Here is a 25,565-nt window from a genome sequence, read left to right on the forward strand (position 1 = left end):
CCAGTACCTACCCATGTGGTAATAGCAGGTACACGGGATGCAGTGATGAGACGTGAGACTATTTTGTGCTTTAGATAGTAACTTTTATAAGTAGAAGCCGCTAGGGCTATCCTAAGCAACCAAACAAAATAACAGCAGTCGTCCACGCCGGGACTCAGCACAAACAAACACTAAAAATGAAAACACGACTACCCCGGCGAAGGCCGGTCACTATAGGGCCGCGGTATGGCCGACTATGGGTCATTAGCTCTATTGAGTCACTTATCCATCCAGACATCCCTCGGCATCCCAGGTGATGGTGCTGCGGTGTCGCAGCCGCTGGGCCCAGCCGCTGAGGATCTGGCGTAGTCTTTGGGCATTCCGACGCCCAGGCGAGGTGGGGGCACAACAGGCCCTAGGTGAGTCCTTTGCTGGAGCAACCCCCTGTAAGGGCAGTGGGGTTCCGCCTGTTAGCGGGATGAAGGAGGCCGCAGGCCCCGGGCAGGAGTGAGCCGCAGTTACGTGGAGCGGCGGTTGGTAGGCCGCGTGCATGGCCTGGGGCTGTGCAGAGGGTTTCACTGATGGCGAGGGGCAGGCCCCAACTGCGGACTGCAGCGGGGTTGTGGTGGCTGCGGGCGGTAACCTATAAGCCGCAGCCGCGGACTGGAGTGGAGCGTTAATGTCCCCGGGCGACAGCGGGCAGGCTGCAACCGCAGGGGGAGCGGCAATGGCCGCAGGCGATAGCGGGCAGGCCGCAACGGGCTGGAGGATAGTGGCAGCGGCCGCGGGCGGCAGTGGGCAGGCCGCAACCCCTGGCTGGAGGATAGCGGCAGCCTCCTATTGGTCAGCTCGGCGCCTTCTCCCTGCAGGCCACCGTAAGTCTCCCTTCTGCTGCTGGCCTCCTCTCTGGTTGCTGCTTGTCATTCTGGCCCTCCCACAGTCTCCTGCTCCGTCTCTGCCGTTCTGCTGACTCACTCCCCTGCGCGCTCCCTGCCTCTTATATATTGGCTCCTCCCCCTGCTGTCCTGTCAGTCTCCGCGGTCCACCCACTCACTCTGCCCCCTGGGCACAGCTCCCTTAGGAACCTAGATGGCGGTCCCCTTGGTTCTGGCCCAGACACTCTGCGGGGGCCCTCTCTCCTACACTCCCCCATCCTGTATGCTCGCCAGTCCTCGGGCGAGGGCCTTAGTAGGCTCGGATTGGCCTGTGTAGATGCCAGTTTTTGTTGCCATATGAACTGGTCCTGTTCGTACCGTTCAGGGGGTTTGCCAGCTGTTGACCGCTCGGAGCGTCTAAGTTCGACTGCGGTGGAGTCTTCCGGGGTGGTGGACGGTAGCAGGCTAGTCGATTCGGGCAGGCTAGTTGGGCCAGTTGAGTTGTCATTGAGTGGAGGGCCCGCGGGTATCGTTGGGAAGTCTTCCTCGTCGTCCAGGTCCCAGGCCACTGGCAGTGGTTCAGGGACCTGGGGGGTAGGCTCAGGTTGCACAGGGTCTGCGGAAGTACAAAAGCGTAACATATTATGGTGCACAGTGCGAGTGGGATGTGTTCCATCTTTCTCGGGTCGTATTTCATATACAGGTCCATTGGGGCTTATGCGGCGCAAGACTCCGTAGGGACTTTCTTCCCAGCGTGGTTCTAATTTATTCTGGGGGCGCTGGTCTAGTACGAGTACCTGGTCTCCAGTTTGGAGGTTGGGGGGTGGAGGCAGATTCCTTTCTGGGTGCTCTAAGTCCTGGAGTTTTGTATGAACAATTCGGTGGAGGGTTTGCAGCCGATGTCGGTGATTTCGTACCCACGATGATACTCCAATCCAGGGCTGGGGCTCCTCTGGGTTCAATTCTACCTCCGTGATCCCTTTGCCATCTCGCCCGAATAGCAGGGAGTAGGGGGTATAGCCAGTAACTCGGTGCATCCGGTTGTTATAGATCCATACTGGTTCAGGGACATATTCGGGCCAGCGTGCCTTCCTGTCACTCTCCAAGGTAGGCAGCATTTGAATTAATGTCCGATTAAATCATTCGCAGGCCCCGTTTCCCTGCGGGTGGTATGGCGTGGTCCGGGATTTGTCGATACCGTAGAGACGATGTAGCTCCTCCATAACTTTTCCCAGGAAGCATGCTCCTTGGTCAGAATGTATTCATCGAGGGCAGCCGTACACTTGTATAAAGCTTCTACAAATTGCGGAGGCGGCCGACTCCGTGGTTTGGTCTTGGGTGGGAGTGACCACAGTGAGCTTAGTGGAATGGTCCACCATGAAGAGGCAGTATTCGTACCCCTGGAATGCGGGACCAATAGTCAAGTAATCCACGGTCAAAAGTTCGAGGGGCGCTGATGTCACTATTGTTTGCACTGGGGCTCGCTGTGCGGGAGGTTTGGCTAACTCGCATAGGCGGCAGGCCCGGCAAGTCTCGTCCACAGCTGCTGCAACCATTGCAAGGTCTTTTGAGCCCCGAAGTGGGCCCCTTTTTCGTGGACTTCTCGGGCCAGTTCGTTGAGTTGGACTCTGGGCACAACTACCTGCCAAGTTGCCGTAGACATTGCCTGTGATATTGTTTTACGATGCAATAGTCCCCTTCTGATGACCAGTCTCTCCCATTGTCGTAACATCAGCAACATATCTTGAGTCAAAGTCTGTCTTTGAGAGTCATTGGGTAGTTTACCGGCTGCTACCCATCGTCGTAGGAGCCCAATTTCTTCATCTTCTTCCTGCTGTTGGATCCATCTATCACGGGATTGCTCCAGCATACCCCTTAGGGGTTCCGAGGGGGACATTTCCTGGGTGGCAGCCGTGAGCGCGGCAGCGGTGAGGGCGAACGGTGTCTCTTCCCCTTCCAGTTCGTCGCCTCGACTTTTCCCTGGGGTTGTATGTCGGATCCTGGAGAGGGCGTCAGCGTGTACATTTTCGGCTCCTCTTTTATAGATGATCTTATTGTTGAATTTGGCCATCCGGGCCACCCACCTCTGTTCCAGAGCCCCTAGTTTAGCATTCTCCAAATGGGCCAGTGGATTGTTGTCAATCCGCACTATCACTTTGGAGCCCGCCAGGTACTCTGCGAACTGCTCCGTCATGGCCCACACTTACTGCAAGGAGCTCGAGCTTAAAGGAGCTGTAATTGTCAGGGTTGCGCTCGGAGTCATGAAGTGGTCGGCGTCCATAAGCGATCACTCTCTCCCGGCCGTCTTTAACTTGTGACAGTACAACCCCTAGCCCGTGGAGGCTCCCGTCATAGAACCATAGAATCGTAGAGTTGGAAGGGACATCCTGGGCCATCTGGTCCAACCCCCTGCTCAAAGCAGGATTCGCTAAATCATCCCAGTCAGATGTCTGTCCAGCCTCTGTTTGAAGACTTCCATTGAAGGAGAACTCACCACTTTTCATGGCAGCCTGTTCCACTCATTGATCACTCTAACTGTCAAAAAGTTTTTTCTAATATCTAATCTGTGTCTCCTCCCATTCAGTTTCATCCCATTGCTTCTAGTCTTTCCTTGTGCAAATGAGAATAAAGTTGATCCTTCTACAATGTGACAGCCCTTTAGATATTTGTAGACAACTATTAAGTCTCCTCTCAGTCTTCTCTTTTGCAAACTAAACATTCCCAAATCCTGCAACCTTTCCTCATAAGACAGGGCTTGCAGACCGGTCACCATTCTGGTCGCTCTTTTCTGAACTTGCTCCAGTTTGTTGATGTCTTTTTTAAAATGTGGTGCCCAAAACTGGACACAGTATTCCAGATGAGGTCTGACCAAAGAGGAGTAGAGGGAAATAATGACTTCACGTGATCTAGACTGTATGCTTCTGTTAATACATCCTAGAATTGCATTTGCCTTTTTTGCTGCTGCATCACACTGTTGACTGATATTCAGTCTGTGATCTATTAGTATACCCAAGTCTTTTTCACATGTGCTGTCACTTAGCCCTATTCCTCCCATTCTATATATGCTTTTTTCATTTTTATTGCCCAGATGTAGTACTTTGCATTTCTCCCTGTTAAAAACCATTCTGTTAGTTGCTGCCCACTTCTCCAGTTTATTTAAATCTTTTTGAATCCTCTCTCTCTCTTCTCTAGTATTAGCTATCCCTCCTAGCTTTGTGTCATCAGCAAATTTAATCAGTTTACCCTCAATTCCTTCATCTAAATCGTTGATAAAGATGTTGAACAATACAGGGCCCAGGACAGAGCCCTGTGGTACCCCACTTGAGACATTCTTCCAACTGGATGTGCAGCCATTTACGACCACTCTTTGGGTCCGATCACTAAGCCAGTTATGAATCCACCTAACAGTTGCCTTGTCCATTCCATACTTAGTCATTTTTTCAATAAGGATTGTATGAGAGACTTTGTCAAATGCTTTGCTGAAGTCAAGATATACTATATCTACAGCATTTCCTTGATCCACCCAATCAGTGATACCGTCATAGAAGGAAATTATGTTAGTCTGACATGACTTATTAGTTACAAACCCATGCTGACTCTGTTTAATCACTTCATTCTTATCCAGGTATTGACATACATGATGTTTAATAATTTGTTCAAAGATCTTTCCTGGTATAGAAGTCAGACTCACCGGCCTATAGTTGCCTGGGTCCACCTTCTTCCCCTTTTTGAAGATAGGAACAACATTTGCTCTTCTCCAGTCTTCTGGCACTTCTCCTGTTCTCCAAGAATTTTCAAAGATTATGGAGAGGGGTTCAAAAATTTCTTCTGCTATCTCCTTCAGTACTCTGGGGTGTAATTCATCTGGACCTGGAGACTTGAATTCATTTAGGTTAGCTAAGTGTTTCCTCACTATCTTTCTGTTTATAGATATCCTGGATTCTTCTATTCCCTTAATAGGACAGTGAATAACAGTTGATGTTACATTTCCTTTCTGAGAGAAAACAGATGCAAAATAGGAATTTAGAAGCTCAGCCTTCTCAACATCCTGTCTTACCATTTCATCATTTTCATCCTTTTAAAATCCTATAGCATCTTTGACTTTTCTTTTACTTTTGACATATCCCCAAAATCCTTTATTATTGCTTTTGACATCTCTTGCAAGCCTCAATTCATTTTCAGCTTTAGCTAATCTGATTTGTGCCCTGCAGGTTCTGCAGACAGCATTATATTCTTCTTTAGATATGCCTCCCTCTTTCCATTTTATAAACATTTTTTTCTTCCTTTTTAGCATGTGCTTAAGTTCTGTGTTCATCCATCCTGGTTTCCTTAAATGCTTCCTATTCTTCCCTCTTTTCGGAATTGTTAACAACTGTGCTTTGAGAATTTCATTTTTCAAGATTTCCCATCCTTCCTGGACATTTTTGTCTTTAAGGATATCCAGCCATTGGATCCCTCCAATTCTCTTTCTGAATCCCTTAAAATCTGCCTTTCTGAAATTTAACCTTGACGTCTGAGTCTTCACAGGTCTTCCGCCTCTAGTTATCCAAAATTCTAAAATAGCATGGTCGCTACCTCCTAGGGTCCCAGCCACTTTTACCTCCTCAACCATTTCCTCCCTGTTTATAAGGATTAGATCCAAGGTAGCAGTTCCCCTTGTTTTCTCCCTTACCTTTTGGAAGATAAAGTTGTCAGCAAGAGAGGATAAGAATTTCCTTGACCTGTTAGTTTTGCCTGAGAGAGATTCCCAACAAATGTCTGGATAGTTGAAATCTCCCATGACAACTATGTCATATTTTTTGGAGAACTTGGCCATTTGATGCATAAAGAGTTCATCCATATCTTCAGCTTGCACAGGCGGCCTGTAGTAAATGCCTACAATGGTGTCCTTTCCATTGTTCTGTCCTTGTATTCTTACCCAAACAGTTTCCACAGAACTCCCTGTCTCTGAAGCTTCAATCTCTGTGCAGATATATGCGTTTCTAACATACAATGCGACACCCCCTCCTCGTTTATCAAGTCTGTTTCTTGCAAATAAGTTGTATCCTTCTAGTCTTGTATTCCAATCATGTGTATTGTCCCACCAAGTTTCAGTGATTCCAATGACATCATATTTCTTTTCCTGTGTTAGTAGTTCCAATTCTCCTTGTTTGTTGGCCATGCTTTGTGCATTAGTATAGAAACATTTTAGTTTGTGATTGGTTTCTCTTTCTCCAATATTTTTATTAATTAGATTCTTTCGTCTTTGTTCTTCCTTTCCACTTCTAATAGCAGAGTTCTCAATAGCATTTGTCAGGTGTATGGCTTTTTCTGGTCTTTTGCTTCCCTTCCCATGTTGTTCTAGTTTAAAGCTCGCCTTACAAGTGTAGCAAGGCGACTTCCAAATACATGCTTTCCAGTCTTCGTAAGGTGCACCCCATCTCTAGCAAGCAGTCCATCGTATAAGTAGTTCACTCCGTGATCCAGAAATCCAAATCGTTGCTGATGGCACCATCGACGTAGCCAGTTGTTCACCTGCAGAATCTTATTCCACCTCCTTGTTCCATGGCCATCCACTGGGAGGATGGAAGAGAAGACCACCTGCGCTCCCAGTTCTTTCACTTTCTTGCCTAAGTCTTCAAAGTCTCTGCCGATGGTTTCCAGGTCGTTTCTTGCGGTGTCATTTGTCCCCACATGTAGTAGCAGGAATGGGTAGTCATCTGTAGGTCTGAAGAGTCCTGATATCCTGTCAGACACATCTTTAATTTTTGCACCTGGAAGACAACACATTTCTCTTGAAGTTATATCCGGTCTGCAGATAGCGGCCTCTGTTCCTCTCAACAGGGAATCCCCCATGACCACCACTCTCCGTTTCTTCTTCACAACATTTTTCTTTCTCCATCCAGGAGGACTCTGAAGGCGTACAAGGTTGCTGTTTGTTGGCAAAGTCTTATCCTGATGCATTTCTTCATCGTTTTCCTGCGTGAGAGCCTGGTACTGGTTTCTGAGCAGTATGGTTGCTGACTGCCTCCTGATCCTCCTGCTTCTCTGGGTCACATGTCTCCATTCCTCTGTTTCTTCAGGTGCACTTCGAATTTCTTCTCTTTCTGTAACATGAAGAGATAATTCTGCTCTGTCCAAGAACTCTTCACCTTCCTTAATGATCTTCAACGTAGCTAACCTCTCTTCGAGATTTTGCAACTTTTCCTCCAACAGGGACACAAGCTTGCATTTGTGGCATGTGAAGTTTGGCTTTTCCACTGGTAAATCTGTGAACATGTAGCAAGGAATGCAGCTCACCAAATGGCTCCTGGCCTCTTCCATCTTGAGATTTCTAAAAACGATAAAAGATGAGCCAAAATTATCGGCGCGCGGTTTTTCCGATTTCCTCTTTTCAGCTGCAACGGCCAAAACCCAGTGATCGTTGAGCTCGCGGAGACTCTTCACTTATCCCAGAAGGCACTGGGAATATGCAAATGATCTCCTCAAGACTCTTCCCCTGGTTTTCCGATTTCCTCTTTTCAGCTGCAATGGCCAAAACCCAGTGATCGTTGAGCTCGCGGAGACTCTTCACTTATCCCAGAAGGCACTGGGAATATGCAAATGATCTCCTCAAGACTCTTCCCCTGGTTTTCCTATTTCCTCTTTTCAGCTGCATCGGCCAAAACCCAGTGATCGTTGAGCTCGCGGAGACTCTTCACTTATCCCAGAAGGCACTGGGAATATGCAAATGATCTCCTCAAGACTCTTCCCCTGGTCAGTGTGTAGGATGAATGGTTGCAAGAAATCTGCATAAGCTAACAAAAGGGCACCTGAGAGCACCGCCTTAAGGTCTTGGAAGGCCTCTTCTTGCGGTTGTTGCCACTGGATTTTCCGCACATTTGCCTCGGCGGGAGCCCCTTTCAGCAGGTCGTGCAGGGCTCGGGCTCGACGTGCAAAATTCTTTACGAAATGACGGTAGTATCCGGCCAACCCCAGGAAGGCCCGCACGTCCTTTATCGTTTCAGGGGTAGGCCATCCCTGGATGGCAGCAACCTTTTCCAGGGACAGTCTTACGCCCTCCGCCAAGACGATATGCCCCAAATATTCGATCTGGGTGCGAAATAGGTGGCATTTCTGGGGTTTTACCTTCAACCCGTACTTTTGCAGCCGGCCGAGTACCTGCCCCAACCGCCTCAGGTGGTCCTCAAACGTTGCAGCATAGATGATAATATTGTCTAGGTATATCAACGTGGCCTCGAAATTGAGATCCCCCAGACACCGCTCCATCAACCGCTGAAAGGTCCCTGGGGCGTTGGCCAGCCCGAACGGCATCCGATTGAACTCAAACAGTCCCATGGGAAGGATGAACGCCGTCTTAGCCCTGTCTTCTTCCAAAATGGGCACCTGCCAGTACCCACTAGCCAGGTCTAAAGTCGAGAAGTAAGTCGCGTTCCCCAGGGTGGACAAGGATTCTTCTATGCGGGGTAGTGGGTACGAGTCTTTGATAGTACAGACATTCAGTTTTCGATAATCCACACAAAACCGTAGGGTGCCATCTTTTTTGTGGACCAACACGATGGGAGCCGCCCAGGGGCTTTTGCTTTCTCGGATGACCCCCGTTCGTAGCATTTGAGCCAGTAAAGTTTTCACCTCCTGGTAGAGCTGTGGAGGAATTTGCCAATAACGTTTGCGGATGGGGGCCGCTCCTGCCGTGGGGACTCCATGGGTGATGGCGGTGGTACATCCAAAATCATCCTCATGACTGGCAAATACCTTGTGGTACTGTCCGAGTAGTGTTTTTACCTGGGAAAGTTGGGCTGAAGTCAGGCCGGAGAGCTCGGCCCGCATTTGTTCCAGGATGTTTCGTCCCTTCTCTTGGGTTGAGGTCTCGGCAGCCTGCAGAGTCCGAATAGTCACTGCCCAAGGGTCCTCGGGTTGCACTCTTAATTGGACTGCAGGGGCCGGCAGCACTTCTTCCAAAGGCCTTACCAGCTTGGCCATTTTGGCCCGAGGCCTCAGGACGATGTCTTGGTCTTCAAGGTTGACACAGCGCACCAGGACGGTCCCCCTCTGCACTGTGGTCAGGGAGCGGGACACCAGTATGCCCGGAGGCAAGCGCTCCGAGTAGCATGGCTCCACCTGCATCTCTATGCCCTCCAATGGTATTGAGGCTCGGATTGGCAGGGCCACCCCTGTTTGCCCAGGGAGCAGCACAAGTGGGTCGCCCTCCCAGGGCTGTGGGGTACTCGGTACTGGGCCGGTGTCAGGGGGAAAGGTGTCACAGCAGCGGTGACCCAGTCCGTGGCCCTGGGCACCCAAATCAATGGTGGTTTCTGATATAGTTTATGTGATAGTTCGTGACGCTATCTGTGGTGTTTGTCAAGCAAGATGTTAAGCCAACGCTGCATGCAGATCCTCTGGGGCTGATGGTGTGTTGCAGCATAGATGGTGTAGCTCCCCACAGGTGAAGCTGTAACCCCAGGGCAGTGTAATTGCAATAGATGAGAATAGGCGCAGTCGGTGTGAGGAATGCTGGTACCCAGACGTAACGGTGCTGACGGTGTTAGCGCACAAATGAATGGAAGACACCAGGGCTTGCAGTTCCAAAGCTTTACTCACAGTCCGTGGTACACACTGGTGCCTGCCTCCGTGCCGTGTCCTCCGGGGCAGAGACTCAATCAACCTCCCAGGCAAGTCAGGATTCTCCTCTCCAACACTCCGCCAATATGTGCCTCTCCTGAACGACTCCTCTATTGCGCCTTAAGGTGTGAAGAGCTCCAGTACGTAGTACTCTGGAGTTCCTCCTGTCAGATGTTCCTAACAACTCTACTTGTATGGCAGACAGCTGTAGCCTCTCTCCGGGACTCCCTTCTACGGAGTCCTGGCTCTCTATTCAGTTGCTGTTGTGCCCCAAGTCTTAGATGGGAGTAGTGCATTTACAGCCTCCTACTCCACCGGTGTCTGCTGCAGAACCATAAGCGTCCATACAACCTCGGGGACCGGGCCCCGGCCTTGCGCTGAGAACCTATAGGCAGGGTACCTCTTCCGACCCACAACTCCTGTCTGTTCTCTCTACTCCTCTTTCCTAGGGAAGCTTAGGTTGCAGTGCTACGTCTTTCTCCTTCTGTCTCCCGTGCCAGCTGGCTCAGATCACTGAGGCAGCTGCAGCACTCCTTCCTCTCGGACCCGTCCTCAGACTCTCCTGACTGACTGTCCAGACTGACCTGTAATTCTAAACCTTCCCAACCTTTTATATGGATCTCCACTCCACCCACCTCCCAGCACACCCAGTGTTCCATGCAGGGAACCACCAAGGCACTCCTAATGTCTAGGAGGAGAGAGACACCTCACCGTGGTTGTGCAGAACTACCCTGTTGTGTGGGATGCGAGTGATGGAGTGTGGAAAGGAGTTCTCAACTTACCTAGGTGGTGGGGCACTACACCTTAGGCGAAGGTGCAGTACCTCTGTAGCGACTGAGCCTCAGGGGCGCCACACAGCAGGGGAGCCGCTGGTGCGATGACTTTGCCCAGGGCCTCGCCCTCCTGGCAGTCCTGGAGGACTCGCGCTTCCCCCACCAACTGCTGGAATACCTGTCCTTGGGCCATGTGGGAACCCCACTGCTTCAGGGTCTTGTGTGTGGGGTCATTGAGGAGCAGATTGCCGAACTCCCGCAGTATGTTCATGCCCAGAATGACTGGATGCTGCTTATTGGTTTCCCCTTGAGTCAGGACCACTCCTCGGCGGCTGAGGGATTTACCACACAGTGTCACCTGCACCCACACTACTCCAGCAACAGGGACCACTAGTTGATTGGCGGCTACCAGTCTGATCATGGATCCCCACTGGGGTTTCACTGCCTCGGGGAAATGCTGCCGGAAATAAGTTGCAGGCATGGTTGTTACTTGCAACCCCGTGTCCACTAGGCACCGGACAGCACGGCCCTTGACTTCTGCCCATACCACCGGACACTTTGCGACCAAATCTTCGGGACTTCCACCACTCCTGATTGTGGTTGCTGGCACCGAGCGGCGTCCCCCCAGCCCGGAGCCTTCTAGTTTAATGGCCGTCGGGGTGGGTACCTCCCACGCCGCGGACACTCTTGGGCAAAGTGGCCTGCTCCCCGCACTGATAGCAGCGAGGCTGCGATGACCGACCACCTCGGGTAGGGCGAGGCCCCCAGGGCCCGGGATTGAAACTAGGCAATCCAGTCCTGGACTCGGTCCTTCTTTTCACTTCGGCCAACTCACCCATGATGTTCTTCAACTCTTGTTTCATCTCTTCTATCCATCGGGGCTCCTCGACAGCGTTCACGGAGGCCTCCACACTCCGGACCTTCCCCACGGGGACCGCCATTCCCTGCTCCTGCTCTCGAGCGCGTGCCTGACTTCCCACCTATGAAAATTCCATATGTGGGTTCACTCTGACCTGCTCCCGTAACGCCTGCTTTATGAACAGGTCTTGCAGTCCAGTCACCAACAGGTCGCGTAGGGTAATGTCGATAGGTCCTACCCCTATGCCGTCCTTCCGTTCGAAGGCCGTGTATAACTCTTGGAGAGCATTCATATACTGGGTATTAGTCTCCCCCTCCCCCTGCATCCGACTAAACAACCAGGTCCTCATCTCTCCCACGTTGGTCGGGTCCCCATGGGTCTGCTCCAAAATCTGCAAAACTCTACCAAAGGTGTTGCGGTGTCCAGGAGGCCTCAACATTACTGAATTCTGAGCCGCCCCGTCCAATGCCATGAGAGCTACCTCGGTCTCCAGGTCAGGAGTCATTGGGTGGAAGAGCCCTCGCATTCGCTCTGTCCAGCTCCATAGCATGGTATTGGAGCCGGAAAACCTAGGCAGGTTGCTTAGCATAGCCCCCAGCGAAATGCTGGACTGGGGGCCCTCATTATCTGTTGAATTTACGGCCCTGTCCTGGTCTGGGGCGCTATTGTCCGCACTCGGAGACTGCATCGTGCTGACTACGCCAAATGTGGTAATAGCAGGTACGCGGGATGCAGTGACGAGACGCAAGACTATTTTGTGCTTTAGATAGTAACTTTTATAATTGGAAGCCGCTAGGGCTATCCTAAGCAACCAAACAAAATAACAGCAGTCGTCCACACAGGGACTCAGCACAAACAAACACTAAAAATGGGAACACGACTACCCCGGCGAAGGCCGGTCACTATAGGGCCGCGGTATGGCCGACTATGGGTCCTTAGCTCTATTGAGTCACTTATCTGTCCAGATGTCCCTTGGTGTCCCGGATGATGGTGCTGCGGCGTCGTAGCCGCTGGGCCCAGCCGCTGAGGATCTGGCGTAGTCTTCGGGCATTCCGATGCCCAGGCGAGGTGGGGGCACAACAGGCCCTAGGCAAGTCCTTTGCTGGAGCAACCCCCTGTAAGGGCAGCGGGTTCCACCTGTTAGCGGGATGAAGGAGACCATAGCCCCCGGGCAGGGGTGAGCCGCAGTTACGTGAAGCGGCAGTTGGTAGGCTGCATGCATGGCCTGGGGCAGTGCAGAGGGTTTCACTGATGGCGAGGGGCAGGCCCCAACTGCGGATTGCAGTGGGGTGGTGGCGGCTGCGGGCAGTAACGGATAAGCCGCAGCTGCGGACTGGAGTGGAGCGGTAATGGCCGCGGGCGATAGCGGGCGATGCGGGCAGGCCGCAACGGGCTGGAGGATAGCGGCATCGGGAGGTAGCGGGCAGGCCGTAACCTCGGGCTGGAGGATAGCGGCAACTTCCTGTTGGTCAGCTCGGCGCCTTTTCCCTGCAGGCCACCGTAAGTCTCCCTTCTGCTGCTGGCCTCCTCTCTGGTCGCTGCTTGTCGTTCTGGCCCTCCCAGTTTCCTGCTCCATCTCTGCCGTTCTGCTGACTCACTCCCCTGCGCGCCCCCTGCCCCTTTTATATTGACTCCTCCCCCTGCTGTCCTGTCAGTCTCCGTGGTCCACCCACTCTCTCTGCCCCCTGGGCACAGCTCGCTTAGGAACCTAGATGGCGGTCCCCTTGGTTCCGGCCTGGACACTCTGCGGGGGCCCTCCCTCCTACACCCGCATGCAACCTTCGATCCTCTCAAGATATCCTTCTCTACTCCCCCCTCATCTCTTATTCCCACAACCGCATACAAGACTTCTTCCGTGCTTCCCCCATACTCTGGAACTCTCTGCCACAACACATCAGACTCACCAACAACGGAAACCTTCAAGAAGAACCTGAAGACCCACCTGTTCTGACAATCCTACAGCCTGTAATGATCATCGGTCTACTGAACCACTGCAAAACCAGCTCTATCCTCTCCTAGTGTATCCTCACCCATCCCTGTTGACTGTGAGCCCTCGCAGGCAGGGTCCTCTCTCCTTGTGTACTTATGTGTGTCTTGTATTGCTCATGTTTATTGTACTTGTCTATATTTCCCCTTTTCACATGTAAAGCGCCATGGAATAAATGGCGCTATATAAATGTATAATAATAATAACATTGAAAGCTCAGCAGGCTGAACTGTTGAGCTTCTGTCTGAACATAGCCACAGAGCGGTGCACAGGCTCAATAAAAAGTCAGGCAAAAGCTTAGCACTTCTGGACCCGGACCTCTACCAGTCTGATGGACATATTAGACAGTAAAAATGAAATGATACGGTAAGTACTCTTTCACAATGAATAGAGTTTATTTTGTGAATTTGGTTGACAGACACATTTTAAATTTTAAATAGTGAAGAGTGAAGGTGCTGGGATAAGGTGTTATCAGAGCATGTTCGGGTGTTAACTGAATGACTTTGGGGTGCTCGAATAATATGTTCAAGTCCCGCGGCTGTATGTCTTGCAGCTGAGAAAAGAAATACACACTGAACAAAGCAATAGTATATGTTAAAATGTAGTACCAGATAGTAGATATAGTATTGGATATACATATACTTGCTCATAGGGATAAATGGCAGACCATTCGGATATGAAACACGTTAAAGGGAATCTGTCATCCCATTTTTCGAATATCAGCTGCCAGCACCGCCATCAGGGGCTTATCTACAGCATTCTGTAATGCTGTAGATAAGCTCCCGATGTAACCTAAAAGATAAGAAAAATGAGTTAGATTATACTCATCCAGGGGCAGTCCGGGTCCGTTTTGGTCCGATGGGTGTCGCGGTCTGGTCTGGCGCCTCACATCTCCTAACGGTGATGTCCACTTCTTTGCTGCTTGTCGTGGCAGCAAAGGTCCGGCGCCTGCGCACTGCAGTATTCTGCTCTGCCCTCAACAGGGCAGAGCAGTGCGCCTGCACAGGAGCCACTACAGGCAGCAAAGAAGAGGACGTCACCGTTAGATGGGAGGCGCCAGACCACAACACCCATCTGACCAAGACCGGACCTCCCCCCCAAAATTGAACTTTCAATAAAAATATGTCTTTTATTATATTCACCTGAGTGCTCCTCTTTCTCTTTTTATGAGCATTCTTAATTATGTCGCAATAAAAATAATGTTTTATTTTTCATAACTTTTGTCCTATCATCCTTTGTGACCTTTTGTTTTTTTTCCTCCTCCTTGACATGTCTTGCAGCTGTTAGACAGCCAAAACAGTTGCATGGATTTCCTGTTTGTTAGGCAATCCCCGCATATCTTGTGGCTGTCGAACAGCCGCGAGACATGCATCTGCAGGGACTAGAACATATTATTTGAGCATGCCGAAGACACTGTTAGCACTCGAGCATGCTCTGAAAACACCTTATCTGAGTACGTTGGCTCATGATTAATTTAAAGGGTTACTCGCCCCCACAAGTTTATCATCTATTCAAAGCAATGTGCACATAAAGATAACATTGCTTTAAAAAAACACTCCAACAAATTTTTTTTCCATAAATTTGTGGATATGTGCAAGTATGGTAGCGAGTGTGTTTACATACTCACCTAGCACCATCTTCTCTGAGAACCAGCACTGTTCTGCTCCTCTTCTCATTGACATCACTGCAATTGCGACTGCCCCGCTCACCCTATGCTCTGTTTGTGAGCCTGAAGTCTCTTTTACAATGTAAGTGTATGGTGTCTCATTCTGAAGCTCCATAGACTTGCATTGTAAAAGTCATTTTTGCGAGTGGTTGCAGAGCAATAACGTCACTCAGAAGAGCACTAAATATCAGAAAAGACGGAGGTAGGCTAGTATATTAACGCACACACTACCTTACATGCAGATATACAGATTCATTTTACAAAAACATTTTCATGGAAAGGTTTCTTTTAGTCATTTTCTGTGATGTTGTAAAATTTTGCAAAAATAGGCAAAAAACAGTAAGCATTGCTTTTACAGCACTGACACTCCTGCGATCCCAGCCGCTACCGCAAGTGATGTTTTATCCATCAAATATCTTCCGCAAACAATCACTGTCTTCAGACTACATGAAAACATCAAAGTTTAGAACAGTAATTGACTCCAGGGGTCAGGTGATTGATGGACATGATGTCATCACTTTCGATATAGGCAGGAACCAACAGGTGGATGCAGTGTAGTGGGGGAGAATACAAGGGTTATGTAACTCTTATTTCCTAATTTTTTGATCATTCCCTAATTCCCTATTCTTTAACAAAGTTTTACAAATCCTGGAACAACTACTATTATAGTGGCATATCAATAAAGTGTCTACAAAATCCCAAACAAAAAACTTTCCAGTTAGACTATCTTGGGTGATGGCGTGCCATTCCTCAGACATTGTACAGCTGACAGTCATATTTGGGCAGTCTTAAGGCCCCCATACACAGGAGTTAAAAGTTAACCAAAACCTGCTTATTTTAACAGGTCCTCCTGAGATAATCAACAGATGATGTCAGGGGAAAAAAGCTTCGGATTTTGGAATTTTTGTTTTCAGAGGGAATATGGCACTGCCAAAAAAGTCTGGCAGTGGCTTTCTCCTCTCCACCTGTGAAGAATACATAACTGCTGAGTCAAATCAAGCGTTCATGAGCATGGGGGATTCGGGAGTAGAGATGAGTGAATATCTTTGGCTCCCTCTGTATTCAGCAAGCTATAGTGCTTACTGAAGAAGCTGCATCGTGAACCCGGATACCTGGAGTTCTTCGATAATCAGCTGTTCGCTGCCGCAGCTGCATGTGTCCACGGATGTGTGACAGGCACAATACATGCATGGAGAGCCTGTTTGTTGGGCTCTCCCATGCTTGTGTTGTGACAGTGAAACGGCCGCGAGACATACAGCTGCGGCGCCTAACAGCAGATCATTGGGAGCGCTCCAGGTATCCGGGTTCCCGATGCAGCTTCGTAAGCACTACAGCTATTGGATAAGGAGGGAGCCAACAATGTTGAGCAAACTCTCCCTTGTGTGCGGCCAGCTTTATTCTTAAGTAAAGTCTACAGTAACATATAGTGGTTACCACATTATAAGCAGTCAATGGTATTGTGGATGTAGTTGCATCATATTTGACTTCCACGTCCCTCAACTCCTTTGTTGTGTGATTTCCTTGTAGATGAAGAGTGGAATATAGAGATGAGCGTGATAATGGCTTACCACCACCTATTCAATAAAGTTTTCACATCACCAGTTATTTAAATTTCACACATTTTAATCATACAGTTGCATCGAGTTTTAGACCTACTTATTATATTTTGTAGACATTTTTTAGCCTTTTTTTTTAACAAAGTGCATGGCTGAGACTGAAAATGGGTTGTGGTTGACAATGCAAAGTGGCATGAAGTAAGCTAAGCAAAAGGTGCTATAAAGCTAGACAAAAGTTCATAAAGATGGAAAACAAGTATATCCAAAATGAAGTCTGAACATTACAAGATAACAAATATAACACAGAAATTAAGCCTCCATGCACTACGCCAGAAATCTCACTCCAGTCAGGACTGGAGTGAGATTTCTGGCATAGGGAATGCAACTTCCCATCATGAATGCTGCCATGCTCCTGTCCCTCCCCAGCTCCACCCATTTTGTAGGAGCTGTGAGAAACTGATCGCAAAATTTAGACACAAGTCAGAGCTGCGCCTACATTTTGGAACTGATCAAAGCTTTTACAGCAGAATTTTGTTGTTAAAGCTTTAATGAATCAGGTTATTTTTCAATCCTTCCTATATCCTTCCTTTTTTATCTGCTGACGTAATTGATACCCCTTATGTTTGTCTAACAGATGTCCTTAATAAAGACCATTGCACAGAACAGAACATTGGACTATATCTGCTTATTAAATTGTCAGATCAAATAAAAACTGAAAAATTTCATGATTTGGACTGTCGCCACTCCTGCCTATGATGGGGCTTCACGGTGAAGATATACTTGGACAGCGGTCCTTTCCTTGTGCACCAAATTACTGGAACGGTGCTACTGGCTTTTCTCCTAAATATGGTACCCTTGGTGTATATAAAGACTGCCTAGAATAGATTTGCACTTTCTAAGATTTGCAGAGGATTAGTTAAACTGCCCCATCACTTCTAATATCTATCAGGCTGGGTGCCCACGATCAGGAATAGCAGCGTTTTGGATGAAGCGCATTTGCACCGAGTCTAAAACTCTGCATTCCACATTACAAGTGCAGTGAAAGGAATTTATAGAAATCCCATGCCCTCTGTGCTTCTATTTACCGCTGCGTAAACTCACTTGCTGTGCAGGTTTATTCTATACCTGATCGTGGGCACTTACAGTTGTGCTCAAAAGTTTACATACCCCGGCAGATTTTTTGCTTTCTTGGCCTTTTCTCAGAGAATATGAATGATAGCACAAAAACTTTTTCTCCACTTATGTTTAGTGGTTGGGTGAAGCCATTTATTGTCAAACTACTGTTTTCTCTTTTTAAATCATAATGACAACCCAAAACATCCAAATGACCCTGATCAAAAGTTCACATAACCCATTTCTTAATACCGTGTATTGCCCCCTCTAACATTAATGACAGCTGGAAGTCTTTTGTGGTAGTTATGGATGAGGTTCTTTACTTTCTCAGATGGTAAAGCTGCCCACTCTTCTTGGCAAAAAAACTCCAGTTCCTGTAAATTCCTGGGCTGTCTAGGATGAACTGCGTGCTTGAGATCTCCCCAGAGTTGCTCAATGATACTGAAGGTCAGGAGACTGAGATGGCCACTCCAGAACCTTTAATTTGTTCTGCTGTAGCCAATGACAGGTCGACTTGGCTTTGTGTTTTGGATCTTTGTCATGTTGGAATGTACAAGTACGTCCCATGCGCAGCAGTATTTGCTGACAACGTGCTGAATTCATCTTTCCTTCAACTTTGACCAAGTTTCCTGTGCTTTGTACTTCACACATCCCCAAAACATCAGCAATCCACCTCTGTGCTTTACAGTAGGAATGGTGTTCCTTTCATCATAGTTCTTGTTGACCTCTCTCCAAATGTATCATTTATGGTTGTGGCCAAAAAGTTCAATTTTGGTCTCATCACTCCAAATTACCTTGTTCCAGAAGTTTTTGTGGCTGTCTCTGTGCTGTTTTGCGTATTGTAGACGAGATACTTTGTGGCATTTGCACAGTGATGGCTTTCTTCTGGCCACTCGACCATGCAGCCCATTTTTCTTCAAGTGCTTCCTTATTGTGTATCTTGAAACAGCCACGCCGCTAGTTTTCAGAGAGTCCAGTATGTCAGCTGATGTTACTTGTGGGTTTTTCTTTGCATCCCGAACAATTTTCCTGGCAGTTGTGGATGAAATTTTTGTTGGTCTACCTGACCATGGTTTTGTTTTTACAGCGCTCCTGATTTTCCATTTGTTAATCACAGTTTGAACGCTGCTGACTGACATTATCAATTCCTTGGATATCTTTTCGTATCCCTTTTCCCGTAGATCCATTGACAATTCTTTTGCTTTCCCCATGACTCACAATCCAGAAACGTAAGTGGCTAGATGAAAGATGCAAGAGTCTGTCTGGATCCCAGAAACTCACTCAGCTTTTATGCACACACACTGATTACAAGCAAACAGGTGATGATGTTACCTTTAGTAGCCATTCAAACCCATTTGTGTCAATTTTTGTGCATGGTATCAGGCGAAAATCACCAGGGTATGTGAACTTTTGAACGGAGTCATTTGGATGTTTTGGGCTGTCATTATGATTTAAAAAGAGAAAACACAGTAGTTTGACAATAAACGGCTTCACCCAACCACAAACCATGAGTGAGGAAAAAGTTTTGGTGTTATTATTCATATTCTATGAAAAAAGGCCAAGAAAGCAAAAATTCTGCAGGGCTATGTAAACTTTTGAGCACAACTGTAGGTTTATGAATTATATCTACTTTGTAAATACAGTTATCTCTTTCCATCATAGAAAAAGTTAAAACCTTCAGCACGTGCACTCCAGGAAAACTTTCACTTAGTTCAAATACATAGGAAGGGAGCAATCATACAGTTGTGTAAATCGGAGCAAGATCAGAACAAAGTGCAAGGACTGGCTGGCGGCTCTCTTGACCCGAACATGAGAGCTGCATGTATCTAGACAGCTGTCACACTGGTTGGGAGAGCCGCCGGTCAGTCCACTCCAATTTATTCGGCCATCTAACTGTGGACTAAGTCAAGTGACTTTAATGTATCTAATTTGCAAATTGTATGAATGGGAATAAAGTAACATTAATTTCACCAGTGTATAAATAAGTACAGAATGATCCTCTAAAGCTATGTTCTCACGTTGCTTTTTTAATGCAAATTTTCAGCTGCATTTTACAGTACCAGCAAAATATGAGATTTCAGAAATCTAATGCACACAGCTTGTTTTTTTGTCCTCAGTATTTTGTGCAATACCTTGGTTTTGCAAAATGCAGCATCTCACTTCTTTCAGTGTTTTTTCACCCATAGAAAGCAATGGATACTGCAAAAACACAGAAAAAAGCGCAGTTATCAGGTTTTGATGCGTTTTTAGTGGAAAAAAAGCAGATAGAGCAGTATGTGAAACCCATTTATTTTTGTAATTATTCCTAAGTTTAAACCATAATGTCTTGATGTTCATGGCAATTGAGAATGGCAGTTTATGATTCCTACAATTTAATAGGATTGATATAGTTAAATTAAATTAGTGATGTGTACAAAGTAAACATTGACCGACAATGGTATGAAAGTAAACAGTGTCCTACAAGCTCAATGCTCTGTCCATGTCTTGGGTAAACTATTCCTGACCAATTCACCTCCCACCACTGTTACATTTTCCAAAAATGGTTTTATGGTTTCACATATGTCTTGTATTAGTGACCTCTGTTCATGCTTCTGAGGTGGAAACAAAGCTGGTTTGGGATCCTGAAAAATGCAGCAAAACTGCTTTTTGTAAGCAGTTTCTTTACTGCCAAGAGAGCAGTTTTTCCTGCAGAAAAAAACGCAGCAAAAATGCAAAGTGTGATCATAGCCTCAGAGGATACAAAATGAAAGAATCTATCATACAACTTTTTACTACAAGACTTCAAACAACTTACCTTGAACACAAAGGTGCAAAATAGCAAAATGTAAAAGTAGATAGTTTACTAATTGTCTCGGCATCTCGATGAGTCAATAATGAGCCTAATAAAGAATCTGTTCTCTGAGGATTATTACAAGACAACTGATTGTTGCCAGTAATCCCAATGCATAACAGGAACCCGCGCTCATGTTGTTCTGTCAGACTCGTCTGTAGCCTCCATACTTCTCTATCATGACTTTCTAAATCCGATGAGTTCAGCTGACTGACAAATGCCTTTGGCAATGTCTTCAGTAAATATAATGGATCACACTTGCAAATATTGAATTGTACCTCAAATCATGATGTCTGAAGTCATAATAGGCTTTCTGAATAACAAAAATAAAATTTACATTTGCAGCCATGTACAGTGGGGAAAAAAAGTATTTAGTCAGCCACCAATTGTTCAAGTTCTCCCACTTAAAAAGATGAGAGAGGCCTGTAATTTACATCATAGGTAGACCACAACTATGAGAGTCAAAATGAGAAAACAAATCCCGAAAATCACTTTGTCTGATTTGGCAAGATTTATTTTTCAAATTATGGTGGAAAATAAGTATTTGGTCATTAACAAAAGTTCATCTCAATATTTTGTTATATATCCTTTGTTGGCAATGACAGAGGTCAAACGTTTTCTGTAAGTCTTCACAAGGTTGGCACACACTGTTGGTGGTATGTTGGCCTATTCCTCCATGCAGATCTCCTCTAGAGCAGTGATGTTTTTGGTCTGTCGCTGGGCAACACAGATTTTAAAATCGCTCGAAAGATTTTCTATGGGGCTGAGATCTGGAGACTGGCTAGGCCACTCCAGGACCTTCATATGCTTCTTACGATGCCACTCCTTTGTTGTCCTGGTGGTGTGCTTGGGATCATTATCATGCTGAAAGACCCATCCACATTTCATCTTCAATGCCCTTGCTGATGGAAGGAGGTTTGCACTCAAAATCTTACGATACATGGCCCCATTCATTCTTTCATGTACACGGATCAGTCGTCCTGATCCCTTTGCAGAGAAACAGCCCCAAAGCATGATGTTGCCACCCCCATGCTTCACAGTATGTATGGTGTTCTTTGGATGCAACCCAGCATTCTGTCTCCTCCAAACACGATGAATTTTGTTTCTACTTTGGTTTCATCAGACCATATAACATTGTCCCAATACTCTTCTGGATAATCCAAATGCTCTCTAGCAAACTTCAGATGGGCCCAGACATGTACAGGCTTAAGGAGGGGGACACGTCTGGCACTGCAGGATTTGAGTCCCTGGTGGCAGCGTGTGCTACTGATGGTAGCCTTTGTTACAGTGGTCCCAGCTCTATGCAGGTTAATCACAAGGTCCCCCATGTGGTTCTGGGATTTTTGCTCACCGTTCTTGTGATCATTTTGACCCCACAGGGTGAGATCTTGCGTAGATCCCCAGATCAAGGGAGATTATCAGTGGTCTTGGATGTGATCCATTTTCTTATTATTGCTCCCACAGTTTATTTCATCACACCAAGCTGCTTGCCTATTGCAGATTCAGTGTTCCCAGTCTGGTGCAGGGCTACAATTTTGTTTCTGGTGTCCTTCGGCAGGTCTTTGGTCTTCACCATAGTGGAGTTTGGAGTGTCACTGTTTGAGGCTGTGAACAAGTGTCTTTTATACTGATAACAAGTTCAAATAGGTGCCATTACTACAGGTAATGAGTGGCGGACAGAGGAGCCGCTTAAAGAAGAAGTTACAGGTCTGTGAGAGCCAGAAATCTTGCATGTTTTTAGGTGACCAAATACTTATTTTCCACCATAATTTGAAAAAAAATTTAAAAATGAATCTTGCCAAATCAGACAAGGTCAGTTTCTGGATTTGTTTTCTCATCTTGACTCTCATAGTTGTGGTCTACCTATGATGTCAATTAAAGGCCTCTTTCATCTTTTTAAGTGGGAGTACTTGCAGAATTGGTGGCTGACTAAATACTTTTTTCCCCACTGCATATCAGGTGAGAGCAGAACATTATCTTCTTACTGTGCCAGATTTGAACAGACATAAACCCTGATTCATGAAAACGTTTACACCAGAAGACTGGCATAAAACGCTCTGAAAATTCGCTACGTTTTTTCGTAATGCGGAGTTGTGCAAAAATTTGTCGACTTGATATTTTCTCACCAGATTTGGGCAATGATGAGAGCTAGAGAGAAGCCAGAGTTGGACGGGACATCAATACGTTCGTCCATCAAATTCATCAATCGTAACGTGTCTCTTAAAGGGAACATGTCAACAGGATTGTGCTGAGTAATCTACAGACGGTGTCAGGTTGGCGCCATTACGATTTTAATACCGTGATTGATGAAATCCGTCTTGTGGTTGTTGTTTAATCTTTATTTTCAGTTTTGAATTAATGTTATGCTCATGCTCCAGGGCGGCCTGTGGGGGGGCTATTCACTTGTATGGCTTCTGACAGGTCACTGATCCCTCAGTGATTTGCCCCCTATCTATTTATATAATTGCCTTGTAATGTTTTCATTTCCTGTTCTGTCCAGATGTCACCGTAACCCAGAATTCCAAGCAGAGGAAGTTCACCGACCGCCATATTGAGTCACCCAAGTGATGGGTGTCTGAATACAGAAACTGCTGCTGGTACCAACCTATTGCGCAGTACCACCAGCGGAACACCGTCGCACCACACACACACACTCACAGTCACAAACTCACACTCACTTTCACACTCACATACAGTACATACTCACATTCACACTCTTATACTCAGTCACACATATTCACACTCACACACACATTCACACTCAGACTCACACACACACTCACACTCATGCAGCCTCTTGCACGGTACCACCAGTGGAACATCGTCGTGAACACGTTGGTGCCGGGATCAGCTGAATGATTCACTGACTGCCGCCATCTTTGTACAGGAGGAGTGCATGTGCAGTTTTAATGTGGCCGCCATCTGTCTGCACAAAGATGGCGGTCTGATTGCCTGCGCAAATTACGCACAGGTGCAGTGAATCATTTGGCTGATCTCGGCGGCAGATGCGTGACGTGTCTACAGGCAGAGGAAGTCGGTCACATTAAAGGGGTTTTCCCACGACCGAAAGTTCATTTTAAAAATTGACTGTCTGACTATGTACAGAGCATACCACATCTCCTGGGCAGGGGAGGAAGCAAAAGACAATACTGACATTATAGCAGGGGATCACAGTGGATTCTTTTTGTGAGGTAAAATATTTCACTGTTTTTAAAAAATATTTTACCTCACAAAATGTATCCTCTGAGATCCCCTGCTGTAATGTCAGTATTGTCTTTTGCTTCCTCCCCTGCCCAGGAGCTGTGGTATGTTCTGTACACAGTCAGACACAGGGGTGAGTGTGTCTGACCGTGTACAGAGCATACCACGTCTCCTGGGCAGGGGAGGAAGCAAAAGACAATACTGACATTACAGGAGGGGATCACAGTGGATTCATTTTGTGAGGTAAATATTTCACTGTTTAAAAAATATTTTACCTCACAAAATGTATCCTCTGCGATTCCCTGCTGTAAAGTCAGTATTGTCTTTTGCTTCCACCACTGCCCAGGAACTGTGGTATGTTCTGTACATGGTCTGACACAGGGATGAGTGTGTTAGCGTGTATGGAGCACACCATATCTAATGGGCAGGGGAGGAAGCAAAAGACAATACTGACATTACAGCAGGTGATCACAGTGGATTCATTTTGTGAGGTAAAATATTTCACTGACTGTTTTAAAAAAATTTTTTACCTCACAAAATGTATCCTCTGCGATCTCCTGCTGTAATGTCAGAAGGGGGATAGCACATGGGGTAGACAGGTCAAAGAGAGCAGAGATGGGAGAAGTCAGCACATGGGGAAAGAGTGAGTGGATACATGGGTGAGCACATGGGGGGGAGAGATTCTCAATGCTGCAAAGCCTGCCCCCATCGCGACATTACCGCCCTCCCGATGCGATAGTTGAGTCGCCCTCCCAGGGCTGGTGGGGTACTCGGTACCGGGCCCGCGGTTCTCTCCAAGAGGGGTTTTGTCACGGCAGCTATGACCCGGTCGTGGCCCTGGGTGCCCATTGTAGACAGCGGAAATGTTCATTGCATGTGTGGGCAATGGTTGAAAGTTGGTATAGGAATGATTTGTGACGCCACCTGTGGTGTTCGGCAACAGAGGTGTTAAGCCGACGCTGCAAACAGATCCTCTGGGACAGATGGTGTAGTGCAGCAATGATGTTGTGGCCCTCCACAGGTAGGGCATTAGTCCCAGGGCAGTGTAGGTGAGGAGATATAAAGGAGACGTAGATGGTGCAGTGCTAGGCACAGAGATGTAGCAGTGCGGAGTGTGTGACCGCAAGAACAAGCGGAGGACACCAGGGCATGTAGCTCCAAAGCTTTACTCACAGTTTGTTGTGCATACAGGTGCCCACATCCGTGCCATGTCCTCCGGGTAAGGGGCTCAGCCAACTGCCAGGCAAGATGAAGCACTCCCTTCCCACACTCCGCCAACATGTTCCTTTTCTGAACGTCTCCCCTTTTGCGCCTATAGTGAAGTACTCTCAGTACTGAGTTACACTGGAGTTCCTCCTGTCAGATGTTCCTATGAACTCTACTTGTACGGCAGACAGCTGTAGCCTGCTTCAGGGACTCCTTGCTACTAAGTCCCGGCTCACTCTCGTTTCTGTTGTGCCCCAAATTCTAGTGTGGGAATAAAGTGGTGACAACTTCTATTCCTCCGGTGTCTGCTACAGGACCATTAGTATCCCTACGACCTCGGGGACCGGACCCCGGCCTTGCGCTGTGAACTTGGGAAGGGTTCTGCTCTAACCCTAATCCTCAGTCCTCCTCTTCTCCTTACGTTCCTTTCAAATCTATCTTTCTTATAGAGTCAGGCTTTCCATCAATGTCTCTTTCCCGTGCCAGCAGACCCAGGTCACTGAGGTCCGCTGCAGCACTTCCCTCGTCCATCCCATTCCGGGGATCTTCTCTCTCCTTCTGACCCCATCAGACTGACTAAATCCTAAACTCTTCCCAATCTGTTGGTGCAGACTAAGCTCCACCCACCTCCCAGCACTGTGTTCCAAGCAGGGAACCACCAAAGGGTGCTTTGCTACACTACTATGTTGTGTGGGATGCAGGTGTTGGAGTGTGGTCAGGTGTCCCCACCTTACCTGGATGGTGGGGTACCGCACCTCCGGAGGTGCAGTACCTCTGTGGCGACTGAACCCTCAGGGGCACCACATACCCCCCGTTAAACACAGCATGTCCGCGGGCTGCAAGTGAACAAAGTTAGACAAAACAAAGGAACTTACAAAAATTTTTGGTATGCTGATAAACAATTCTTATCTAAACTTCC

At 47.4% G+C, this 25,565-nt stretch overlaps 1 protein-coding gene across 20 annotated transcripts in view; it reads right to left on the minus strand.

Moving 5' to 3' along the window:
• Positions 1 to 20,408, minus strand: part of LOC141078221 (protocadherin Fat 4-like) — a 294,498-nt gene extending 274,090 nt beyond the window's left edge. For all 20 annotated transcript variants that reach the window (XM_073565038.1, XM_073565030.1, XM_073565031.1 and 17 more), the window contains exons 1-2: positions 20,204 to 20,408; positions 16,175 to 16,314 (exon numbers count right to left, since the gene is read on the minus strand). In XM_073565038.1, coding sequence (XP_073421139.1) covers positions 16,175 to 16,314; positions 20,204 to 20,267 — 204 coding nt within the window. In that variant the 5' untranslated portion in view covers positions 20,268 to 20,408. The remainder of the gene's footprint in view (positions 1 to 16,174; positions 16,315 to 20,203) is intronic.
• Positions 20,409 to 25,565: the final 5,157 nt, after the last annotated feature.

The sequence above is a fragment of the Dendrobates tinctorius genome, unplaced genomic scaffold (genome assembly GCF_039654945.1).
Source record: "Dendrobates tinctorius isolate UK_male_01 unplaced genomic scaffold, ASM3965494v1 ptg000518l, whole genome shotgun sequence".
In the NCBI taxonomy this organism is placed as follows: domain Eukaryota; kingdom Metazoa; phylum Chordata; class Amphibia; order Anura; family Dendrobatidae; genus Dendrobates; species Dendrobates tinctorius.